This window comes from Halichoeres trimaculatus, unplaced genomic scaffold (assembly GCF_033239565.1).
Source record: "Halichoeres trimaculatus isolate MK-OKI-2021-1 unplaced genomic scaffold, fHalTri1.1 fHalTri1_scaffold_14, whole genome shotgun sequence".
NCBI classification, from domain to species: Eukaryota; Metazoa; Chordata; class Actinopteri; order Labriformes; family Labridae; genus Halichoeres; species Halichoeres trimaculatus.
The window spans coordinates 14,622,530-14,634,620 of record NW_027437192.1 but is presented as its reverse complement, the minus strand read 5'-3'; the positions used below and the strand labels follow the sequence as shown (position 1 = coordinate 14,634,620).

General features: G+C 42.3%; 1 protein-coding gene across 1 annotated transcript in view; it reads right to left on the bottom strand.

Moving 5' to 3' along the window:
- Positions 1-698: 698 nt before the first annotated feature.
- gatad2b (GATA zinc finger domain containing 2B) overlaps positions 699-12,091 on the bottom strand; it is a 51,840-nt gene continuing 40,447 nt past the window's right edge. Inside the window, exons 5-11 of the mRNA XM_074686692.1 lie at positions 10,799-10,927; positions 6,605-6,769; positions 6,157-6,520; positions 5,783-5,985; positions 5,580-5,690; positions 5,191-5,389; positions 699-3,736 (exon numbers count right to left, since the gene is read on the bottom strand). Of these exons, the coding sequence (XP_074542793.1) occupies positions 3,600-3,736; positions 5,191-5,389; positions 5,580-5,690; positions 5,783-5,985; positions 6,157-6,520; positions 6,605-6,769; positions 10,799-10,927 (1,308 nt within the window). The 3' untranslated portion in view covers positions 699-3,599. The remainder of the gene's footprint in view (positions 3,737-5,190; positions 5,390-5,579; positions 5,691-5,782; positions 5,986-6,156; positions 6,521-6,604; positions 6,770-10,798; positions 10,928-12,091) is intronic.

Genomic DNA, 12,091 nt, shown 5'->3' with positions numbered 1-12,091 from the left:
CAACCATTTAATTTCTTTTTTCAGTACAAGGGAGGAAAAAATGCTTATGTACAATAAGTCATTATTACTTCAAACCTAGCAAATATCGTGTCATTTATTTCATTATCAATACATTTGTTTATTTTTTTTTTAAAACTGCAATAGAAAGAAAACAGAACTCAATCCAGACATCAGAGTAAAAGAATGACTTTTTGAAATCTAAAAATTGAAATTTTGAAAGACTCTGCGGTCCAAAGGTGTGGATGCATCTGCGGATCAGAGAGACAGGAGCGTTTCATTTTGAAATTCAGCTTGGCTGCAGAGAGGAAAAATCTGCTGAGTTAAATTATGAGAGGCAGAAAAATTCTGCCAGGATGTTAAAAACATAAAAATAAATTCAATCATTCGATTCAAAAGAGAACTGGTGTTTTTTACCATCTGTGGTTCTAAACCTAGGTAGTTTCAAAGTCTGTTTGTAAGAGGTGACGGCAGGTCTGGACTTTCTTATTTGCATTAAAATGTGGTAAACCAAAACACACACATCTGACAGTCACAAACACAAGGATCAAAAAAGTCAAATTTAAAGCAAGGGATGTGGAAAAAAAGAGGAGTTCATGAGCGCACCAATAATGAATACAGCCGTCTTTTTTTCTGGCCAGCAGGGGGCGACTGAAAATAGTTTTACTTCTCAGTTGATTATCTCAGTCAACATTTTATTAATGAGTTTGTGATCTCAATCTCTACTTTCAAGTCTTCTTCAATTTAACTCTATGATCATTTAGGAAATTATGGTCCAATCTGGAGTCAGAGAGACCAGAAAAGGGGCAGAGTTAGACAGGGGATACCTGGGAATGATAAGATGCTCATAGCAAACTGTAAATATCTTATTTGGTGTTTCACTGAGACCTTTTTAAACAGCAGAGGGAGCCTTTGAAATATAACATTTAAACCTTCTGAACATGAACAATCCGATATGATTGATGCAGAGTGAGCCGAGTGAGACTGAAGAAACAGGAGAACAGGATCTCAGACAAACCTCTCAATCATGACGGAGACTGAGCTGTAAAAACAAGTGCTTCAAAGACACAAGTGCTGCTTTTTAAATAGCTTAGCTTGTTAGCTGACGAGCTAATCAACAGTCTTTCATCAGAAGTGCTTTAATTTTACTGTTAGCATAAGGCTTTGACTTGGTTCAAACAATTTGCTGGTGCACCTGCTAAGTTAGCATGTCAGCATGTGCCAGCTAAAGTACTGAGGGTTGATAAACAGATCCTTGTTGCAGGTTTTTGGAGATGAACCTCACAGAGTCGTAAGGTGAGAGACTGAAAGGTGATAAGCAGTGACCGGGGGGAACATTTAGAAACATCAGGTGATACACAAACACTGGAAAAATCAAACATGGCTGCCAGAAGATGTGTTAGGTCACCTGTAACACTCTGCAGCAGTGTTGGTCTCATGTCAGTGATGGACTGTGCATTAGTGTCTCATTACTGTTACCTGACAAAGGTTGTCAGAACCAATCAAATCCACATTTTGTTGTTTTTATCTGTAACTTCACTTCTGTATCAAAAAAAAAAAGGAATCTTGGTTCACACCTATTAAACACACCTTTCGCGCTCTAATAATGGTGATGTTTACCGCTTCAGGCTTTAACAAAGAAACTCTTGTGTTAATGAGACTAGCCATGAAGTGAAATAAAGTTCCTAGAACTAATTGAGAATACCGGTTGACCTGTGAAGCATGCAGGATTCGTTGAAAGGTTCCCATTCCTCTGGGAAAGTTCAAGTTCTCATGACACAGACTGATTCTGCAAGTGTCTCGCTAAATGAACTCAATGATGTGGTTTAACAAACAAACTGATCTGAGGTCTAACACTGACAGAGACCAACACGAGCCCAACACATCAGGATTAAAACTATCGTTGTCCACAACATCCAGGGGGTCTCCACCATCCAGACCTGAGCCGCTCTCTGTGAAACAATCTTTTCCTCTTTTAAAAAAATGTTTTTCCAATCGGAAAGATGCAAAGTGCTCCTCTGAAGTGAGGCGATTAGTGTGCAGAGCGTGCACACGATGATTGATCCGTGTCTCTCGTAAAAAGATAAAATCCACATCCTTTTTTTTCCTCTGAAGCTAGGTACCTATACATAATCCATACAGATATTTCAATAGTTTCTGTTTTTAGCTATGTTGATTATTATCGTCTCCGGGGGCTGATACCTCTCAGGTATTCCCCCCATTCATCTGGAGACGCCGCAAAAAACACAAAGAAATGAACAAACCAAAAACTAAAAGAAAAGAGGGGGAGGAGAGGGGAGGGGGACGATCAGAAAAGAATCTAAAATATAACAAGAAAAGAATCCAGATTCTCTGGATTTTAGGTACATAATCTGCAGTCTGGACGCACGAAAAGTGCCTCCACCTTCAGATTTAAGTTCTTTCCACTTTCTCAAAGAACGTGATGCCGAGAGGAGCCAAAGGGTTCAGTCTGTGCATACTGGAGGACCGAAGGGAGAGAGGGGAGGGATGGGGGAGCCAAGGGGAGGAGGTGAGATGAGATGGAGGGAGAATACACTCGTTTCTTCCCCTGTGAATACTGGATCGTCCTCCGGCCTTTCAGCTCCTCTGAGCCGGAGTCTGGGCGTGCAGTCGAGACGTTTCTGTCAGTCCTGATTATCACAGATTGTCCCGCGTACATCCATCGCTAACGTCCGCTAACGTCTGCAAACATCCGCTGACGTCCTCAAACAGAGCGGCTGAAATGAAGAAACCGATGAGGGTGATGCTGGGTGATCGCGCAGGATTCTCTCTGCAATGTCTGTCAGTTATGTCCAGTTGATTCGCTCTGATTTCAGCGGGGTCTCTTCTGGATTTTTAACTTTATCCACCTTTCTCGATGAGATGAAACAAGTGTGTGCCCTCCCGATGAAAGTCTCCTTGTCCTCTTTTCAAGAGTGAGCGGAGCTGTTTCTATCATTTCGGTTTCTGTCGTCAAAATTTTCCACTTTGTCTCTTGAAGATAGCGCACCGACACTTTTTACAAAGCTTCAAACTTGGTAAACTTTATGTTGCATAGCAACCAGAATGCACCCTGTTGATCTTCTGTTACTTGCAATGTTCACATGTGAGCTTTATAATCAGAGGAGAAATTAATCCTGGATGATTGAAGCCTAAAGGCTCTACGATGATCCACCGGCGCTCCAGGAGAGACGGCAGAGAAAAAAAAAACAAAACAAAAAAACAAAGGACCAAACACTTAAAAAAAAGCAAAAATTCCAAAAGAACTGAAGCAGAAATGGTGGTTTCAGGTAGAATAATAATAATAATAATAATAATAATAATAATAATAATAATAATAATAGTAGTGCTACCAACAGCGATAATGGGAATTATAATCGTTAAACAACGCTGACGAAGAAGATTTGGACTATAATAAGAATGTTTGAGATGCACTGACAGTTTAGTGTCTTTGTCCGACTCGGTGGGTCTCATGGGTTTAGGTAGGCACACGGACAGGCACTGCATGCGATGGGAGGAGGGGGTTGATCTGGGAGTGCTTCAGTTTGAGGGTAGGAGGGCAGGTGGGCGGGGCTTCAGGGGGAGGGGCAGGTGAACGGGGCTCATTTCTGTCCGGTGATGGACTGCGATATGGATCGAGGTGGGATCATGTCCAACAGGTACTCTCTCTGCCGGTCTGCTAAGCTGGAGCTCTTATGGGACCCGACCGCCGCCGGGTTCAGGTAGGCGATATTTAACCCTGTGTGTGAGAGAGAGAGACTGTGAGATACCATGACTTCATTTTTAACACTAAGCAAACTGAAATTTAAGCCATCTGTAAATCCAATTCAGAAATATCAGAGGGCTACACCAGACCTTTCAAATTTCAAGATTCTTCATTTTCATTTAGCAGACGCTTTTGTCCAAAGTCACGTACAACACAAGCAAGAATTTAGACAGAAGGAAAATCTAAGTGCAGCCAAGTGCTACAAGTTATTCAGCTGCAGGTGCTGACATAAAGTGCAGGATCTTTTTTTTTTAATAATGTAGAATAATCTAGCCAACTAACAATAATTGATTGCTGCAACAATATAATTCAACCTTCAACAACATTCAGTAATTAGTGCTGAATATTCACTAAGGGCTGGGTCTGAGACCTTCTGGACAAAGAGGAGAAGGGTCAGATTAAGTGCTTAAGTGTTCCCTGAACAGATGAGTCTTCAGACATCCCCTAAAAGTAGAAAAGGACTCTGCTGATTGTATAGAGTTAGGTAATTCATTCCACCATTTGGGCACAACACAGGAGAAGAGTCTGGCTAGAGATTTGGAGCCGCGCTGGGCTGGGAGTACCAGGCGTCTTTCACAAGCAGAGCAAGAAGGAGTGTATACCTGGACGACGGACCCAGGTAGGCAGGAGCTAGTGTATAGTGAATGGGTGGTAATGCGTATTCCCAAAAAGAGTGTGCAGGATCCTCTTTGCTATCACCCTCTCAGGACTCTGATTTGCAAAACTTCCTGCACACTGTTCATGATTCTTTACAGAATAATTTTGATGTAGTCCAAAGATCACACATTTTGTTACAGGGTAACACTGTAAAACACGACCGTACAAACCGTCTTTGTCTTGAAAAAGCAAACTGAGCTAATCCAGATTTGCTCTCATGTGTCTGCCTTGCTTTAAAAAGTCTTCAGGTAACTGCACCGTTATTACCTCTAAGACAGTTTACATCAATTAATCATCGTCTCTTATCTCAAACAGAGGTGAGAGAATGCTGAATATATCTGTGTCTTTAGCAAACAGTAATTTGTACAAAACATTAATGAAGCAGCTTCTGCTTTTAGACAGCACTGGTTGCAACTTTTGCATATCGTCTGCCAGGTTAAAGAGCTCTTGGCTATGGTGTTTGAACTATAACTGCACAGCAGAGTTAAAGAGCAAAGAGATTTTCTTAAAATGATTTGTGACAGAAAGTTTCTGTAGAACTGAAAACTCAGTGTCCCACATTGGATGATCGACATCCATCAATAATCTAAACATTTAGTACCCTCAGGTTTTGATCCAGGACCTTCAGTATTAACGTTAAACCCTTTAGAGAAAGTTTTGTAGGTTTAAAAGCCAGGGCTGCCAGATATTTAGATTATAAATGAGAGGGGGGGTACATCAGACCCTGAGGACACCTCTGGTGAACCTGACCTGAATCGCAGCTTAGTTACCTGGGATGTTGTAGATCTGACGGCGGCTGTCGTGCTGCAGTCTGTTGCTGCTGCCTCCTCCGCTGCCGCAGTGCTTAGCGCTGGTCATCCCCATCAGGCTGCCCGGCACCGACAGCTGGGAGGCCTGAGCGAAGTTAGACAGCACACCTCGCGCAGAGTTAGACAGGCTGCGCTGCAGAGACGCCTGAGGCTGGGGGGCCTGGGGACGGGACGGACAGCGTGTTAGCGTTAGCATGAAGGACACACAGATACCACAGAGGAGCAGGTGTACACAGAGGTGAAGTGCTTACAACAGATGGAAACAGAGGTCTCTGTAAATGTTGGCTGCATTAAAGAGAAGAGGTCATATCACTGTTATTGAAACAGAACCAAGCTGAGTAAAAGTGTACCTGGCGGAGGGCATGATGTCGGATCATGGAGTCGGTCTTGGAGGCGTTAGGCCCAGTGGGGGCCGAGCTCGGGGAGAGGGCCGCCTGCTGCTGAAGCCTCTGCTCAATCTCCTGAAAAATATAAACACACGCAGGAGTTCAGTCAAAGCTGCTGCTTTAAAATGATGTGAAACAAATGAACATTATTATCTGTCCTGTCTGACCTGCTCCTGCTGCAGAGCCTTAACGAAGGCGTTCTTCAGCCGGTTGGTGTGCTCTGCCTTTAGAGCCTTCTTCTGATTGGACGTCATGCACTGCTCGCAGAGGATTCGCCCACTCTTCTCCTGCTTCCAGTGCGGGGTGAAGTCAGTTTTGCACTGGGCACAGAAGAAGGGCTCCATGCGGGGCAGCGTCCCTCTGAGTTTACCTGCAGGAGCAACAATGACAGCAGTGACAGCTTATTAGTGTCTATCACTGAGGCAGCTCTTAAATACATCTGCCAAGAGCAAAACCCAAACAAAGAGTTACAACAGCACTGGAGTTTGAAAACATCAGATTAACCCTTTAATGTGAAGAGAACAAGCATCATCCTGCTCACCCTGACTGTCGAGCACACTCTGCACCACCTCCTCCAGGCCCACCATGTAGATGAACTCGCTGTTGGCGGCAGAGGGCAGGAAATGAAGCAGGGGTGCAGGCGGTTTGGGTGGAGGGATCTCCAGCAGGGTCTTCTCCAGCTGCTTCCTCAGGGCCAGCTTGGCAGCCGCCTGGCTGCTCGCCTGGTCCGTCATAGAGCCCACGCCTCCGCTGGCCGAACCGGACATGGTGGACGGACTCACTGCTGAGGCCCCGCCTAGTCCGCCCCCAACACCTCCTGCTGCTGCTGCTGCCTGCATGTGGGCCAGGTTCATGTACATGGCACTGGAGCCTGAGCGCTGGGAGGCTGCCACCTGCTGGCTGGCCTGCACAGAGACACACAGAGGGTTAAAAACGTACAGGATATTTTAGCCTGCAGTGCAGACATCAAAGCTGGTGGAGCTCTGTACCTGCTGGTAGCTGACAGCGTTGGCCAAGCTGCTGGAGCGGGACATCACGGATTTGGAGGACATTCTCTGACCCTGCAGCTGAGCGGGGTTTGGGGCGATCACACGCTGTGACATCAGCATGGGCGGCAGGTTGGCGTTGGCTGCTGACCTGATGACTGTGTGACCCTGCAGAGGGGAGACGCACAAAGAAAGACACAGTTTGAGTTGACAGGAGTTTGTTCCAACGTAGAAAAGGTCAACTTGTTCTGTAGTGTTTTTCAAAAATCATCTTTAAAATCAGCACTGTGCTTAATTTCATTTTAATGTCCAATCACACCAACAAGAACATGGCTGTAGATTCAAAGTTGGAGTTATCAAAGTCACTCTCTGTAGCTCCTTGAAGAAAGTCACTCCCTGCTTTCACTCTGTAAAAAAACTGGGTGTTTTTTAAATTACTTTCTGAAAATTGTTGCTGGCAGCAATTTTTTTTTTTTCAGTTTCCACTTCTGATGCGGTGATATAAGTTTAAGATGACGTACAAAACACCAGAATCAGCAAGAATAAACCCAATACCCAGCATCCAAACTGTCTTTCAAAGACAGGCTTATAGTAAAGAACAGTAATGGTCAAAAATGTCTGACCAGAGCCTCTGGAGTTGAAAAATGTAACTCAAGGTCCTTTTTTGGTGCTTGTGTTTGAATCCTCTCTCTGCTGGTGTCTGTCATCAACCATGGCCTGTTTTTTTTATTATTTTTTTGAAAACTCTGCTTGGTAACAGCATTCCTCAGCGATGAGTGGACTTCTGCAAACCAACAACACAAACATGAGTCATCTGTCAGCCTGCAGGTCTCTGCTCGGAGCAACTCTGCCTTTTTTATGTTGTTCTTCAGGCAGAGTTTGAATCTTTGATGGTAGCATGTTTTAGTGACTGCTCTTATAATTGGAGTCATTTCCAGCAGGAGAGGGGAGAAGCCACTTAACACAAAACTGGGGACAGGGACTCAAATAAGGAATGCTTCAAAAGCTAAAATTTCTGGTTAGTGTTCATGCTGGACCTTTTATTTTGGCATTTCAAATGTTAAAAAAGGAGTGTCTGTGAAATTCTCCATTCATTTATGTTAATGTGTATCTGAGGAGCAGGATCCTGGCAGTGCTCTGAGGCTAGACTAAGACACTGACAAACAGTCAGGAAAGGGAACATTTTGAAGCCGTTACTTTAGCACCAACTTTAAAGAAGCTCTGTTACTCCTCTTATTTTCAGGTTGCAGCCACAGGTCCATAAGTAAGCTCACAGTGCCATGAAAAGAGCCTGGTTGATTCCTTCATGGTCAATGAAAGGTGACTGGTGCTTCTAGTGTAAACTGCCCCTCAGACTTGAGGCTTTCAGGAAAGTCATTATGTGACAGTTACAGAGTGTGTAATGTAGATGGTCGCTAGGAAAAATTAGCATTTGAGTATATTTTGCATATTTTAACCAGACTTGTATCGCAGGGCGTATTCAGAGAATAAATACTCATTGACTGTAAACAACGCCGCTGCCTGACAACTTTTGGTTCTTAACTGCTTACTGTCAGTGAGGTTAGAAGTGCAAAAAAAAAAAAGGTCCAAACATTGTGAAAAGAGAGTATGGAAGTTTTTGGATTGAAAAAAATATAAAAGTAAAAGGACTGATGGAGGGCTCATATTTGGATATAACAGTCAACACCTGGTTTGTGTTTTAACTGACCATGTTGAGTTGAAATCCTGCACCATTTATCTGATTCACCAGACTAGAGCTAATAGAGCTTGATAAAACAGTGCCACATTCAATGCTCCAATTATTGTTTCAATGATTTCACAGATATGTCAATTTGCATTTTGGGGAATTTCAGCATCCCTGATACTAAATGACTCTAACACAGACATGCTAACTTCATACAACAATAAACATGAGGTCTAGCTCTTTCTTGGGGTTTATATGACACACAAATATCTGATGCCCATTTCACAGCACCTTCAATCATAAATAAAAACAACACATTCTACTCTGGACATCAGTTTGAAGTGGATTGCAGTGGCACCTGTGGCTGAAATGTCACTCACGCTGTTGTGAAGACATGGCTCTTAACAAGGTGTGTGTTTTGAAAAAGAAAAATGAATGGTGGGCAGATCTTCTTTTTAACCTCACTTTTCTTTTTTAAAGACAACATTTTTAGCAGATACAATATGAAGAGATAAGGTACTTATCAACAGTTTGAAACATGACAACAAGCAAACATAATCTTATACTGTAGTTTAGTAGCTGGTTATGTATTCAGTGCTACTGAACCCTGGTTATGTCCAGCCAGTGGGCCGCTGCATACGTTGTAGATATGTTGGACTGATCTATGTCTATGTCTGTCCCACCCACAGTACCATCTGATTGGTTACAAGCAGAGCCATGGCTTGGGAAATAGCCAATTAGCAGTGCAGTTATAGTTATTGCAGTTCCAATGAAATTTTAGAAAACTTTATTTACTGTAGAAAACTTCAGCTATTTTTTTTTTTAAGTTTTCATTTAACTTTATAAAACATGCTGCTAAGCCTGCGAGCTGTTTAATAAACTCATGCTTAAAGGTAGTTGAATGAAGTTAAGTGTTCGAGTTTGTATTTTTCAAAATTTTGACACCGATATTTGCACTTTGACTGTAAATCAACATCAGCCTCAAATATCGGTTATCGGTCTCCTTGACTACAAACAATTGGTATTTGCCTGGAAAAATCCATATTGGTCTATATTTAGTCTATACATGTACAAGCAGTGCAAGAAACAAAAACAGAAAGGGCTTTCTGACTGCAAAGTAAAGGTCTGAAAGTTAAATTAATCTAAATCAGGTGGTAGAGCTGACCCGTCAGCAGGTTGATAGTGTAGCTTTTGTTCCAATAACCTCAACAGTTGGTTTCATAACAAAGAGGCTGAGCTGACAGAGGTGTCGTAAAGGATAAAACACTTAATATTGACAAGTACCTCATACAAGTTCACATAGAAAACAAACATAAAAAATCCCAAAAGAAGACAAAACAACACAAAAAAATCTGTCCCCCCAGTCTGAGTCCAAATCTCTTTCTGATATTAAAAGTATTTTTGTTTTTATGTTTCAGCAGCATGGTGCCTCCATATTAAGAATGTAAATAGATACAGACTATGGTGTTCAGACTGATATAATATTGTTATTTTAATTCACAGAGTGGTCAGCAGGGGGCAGCAGCTGATCAGCGAGTAAGGTGAAAACAAACCAGGCAGAACATCTCTGTCCATACAAAACAAGCTGATAAGAGAGCACACGCAGAAACACACACACATACACACACTCACACACACACACATACACACACTCACACACACACACAGATCTGCTGAATATTTAATAGCAGCTCAACATGTAATGGAGGAGCAGGGCTACGTCACACAGGAAACAAAGAGGCTGCCTCGCAGTCAGAGATTTAAATAAACATTTTCTTCTGAAAAAAACCCATCCTGGTGTTGAATGTCTTCATGCTTTTATTTGAATTTTCTTATTCTGATTCTGATTACGCACACATGTACACACAGACACAGAAGAAGAAATATTTAAAGCTTGTCTGATGAGGTCTTTAAGAACAAGACACCCAAACCAGGTACGATCACTCAGTGTTTGTTCTTTCTTCACTGATTTAAAGCAGTTTCAATAAAGGAGAGTCAGGAATCAAGAGGATTGTTCTGTGTTGCAGATTTCTGCAAGTTTCAGCACGTTGAGTCAACCTGCACTCCACAATCTAATCTCCTAATCATTAACACACACAGGAGGAGCTGGAGATCGAAACACCTTCGATCAGCAAATGACCCTCTCCAGCCCCCTACTCCCAAGTTCCTACATCTCTCACAATGCAAAGGGTCAGCACCACTTTCTTCTTTGCACACGTCTGTTTCTGAAGACCTCAAAAAGCAGCCCTAACCCTGAGCAGGGAGAAGAACATGACCAGTAATGTAACTGAAGTATCAAACTTTAAAATAAAACGTTCTTATGTAACAGTGCCCCGCTCCGGCTCTTACTCTGCTGCCTCACTCTCAGTCAGGTGAGAGTCAGCTCACCGTGGATTTCTGAAATCACTCACCTCGTTTCCTTTTTTCATCTCTGCTGAAGAGACAGGAATCACCTCTTTAACTATGATGTCCAGAGTGGACTCAAAAAAACACACACACAGACACACACTGACCTGTGCGGTGCGGAGGTTCTGGGGCTCCGGGTTGTGGAGGCCTGGCCTCACAGGGAGCTTCCCCAGACCAGCAGAGCTGTGGAGGGGAGGGGGCTGCACAGAAGATGCTGCGTTCTGGACCACTGGGACCTAAGGGAGGCGTTCAAGAACACAGGGTTAAACAGGGAAAACATTTCTACAATACTAGCATGCACACTTCACATCATTCGTCTTGGCAAGGAAAATATTATGGTTGTTTTTTTCCACTGAATGGCTGAAAAATATAAACAATTTTAACACTTAAAACACATTTGTTTTAAGTCATCTTCCTAATCCCTTGAGGGCACCAAAGTGTTCTGAGGTTTAAGCTGAGGTTTTCTGTCAACGTGCTGAAACTTGTATAGATCAGCCTTCAAAGAATTTGTGACCTTATCAACATCAAAGTAAGAAATCAGAGTCATGGATTCAGAACACTGTGTTTCAGATTTATAAACTTGTCTTATTATTTTTGACAAATTAGAAAATTAGCCCCAAACATGTTAGTAAACAATTTGTACACATTGAGCACTGACCAGGATTATGACGTTGATATTTGGTTCGAATTTATACACAGACTCTACATAGAAAAGAAACTACATTCAGGGTCCAGATTTTAGCATCAGTTGTGCTTGGGTTCCTGTTTGTAGTCTGTGCAGCACCGACCAATCATCTATCAGCAGGCCTTGGTGTCTGCTGGAAAAATCAGTGTATGAGGAGCAAGAGCAGGCAGAACACCAAGAACGTCTAAACCTAAACTCTGTTTAGCTATGGGCTCCACTGATTACACGAAAGAGTTTCAGTTTACTGTCATAAAGAGGGAAATGAAACAGAAAATATCAAGTTCATGTGCTTTCCTGAGAGTCTGGACTCTTATTACTAAAAATATTACCAAAAATAGTCATCAGAACAGTGAAGCAATAGTTAAAAAGTCAAAGCTGACTAACTTAGCTCCCTGTGTTTTATTTTTTAGAAGGCTCTTTTAATTTTTTTATTATTAATGATCTAGATTTGAGTGAATTGCAGCTGTCGAAGAAGTGCCATGGATTTAAGAGTTCCCTGAAACAGCGCATAGTTTAAGTATAGAACAGCAGAAAATAGAAACGCATAAGTAGTTAAAGCACTTTAAAACTGTACAGTACTGGAGTTAATGCACTGAGTGTCTTACATAAGAATACACACCCTTTAGACTTTTTCTTTTTTAGACAGCATCATGATATGGAATCTGAAGCGGACATCTGAGAGATGATGGTAACTGGTTGCACCTGACTATAACTC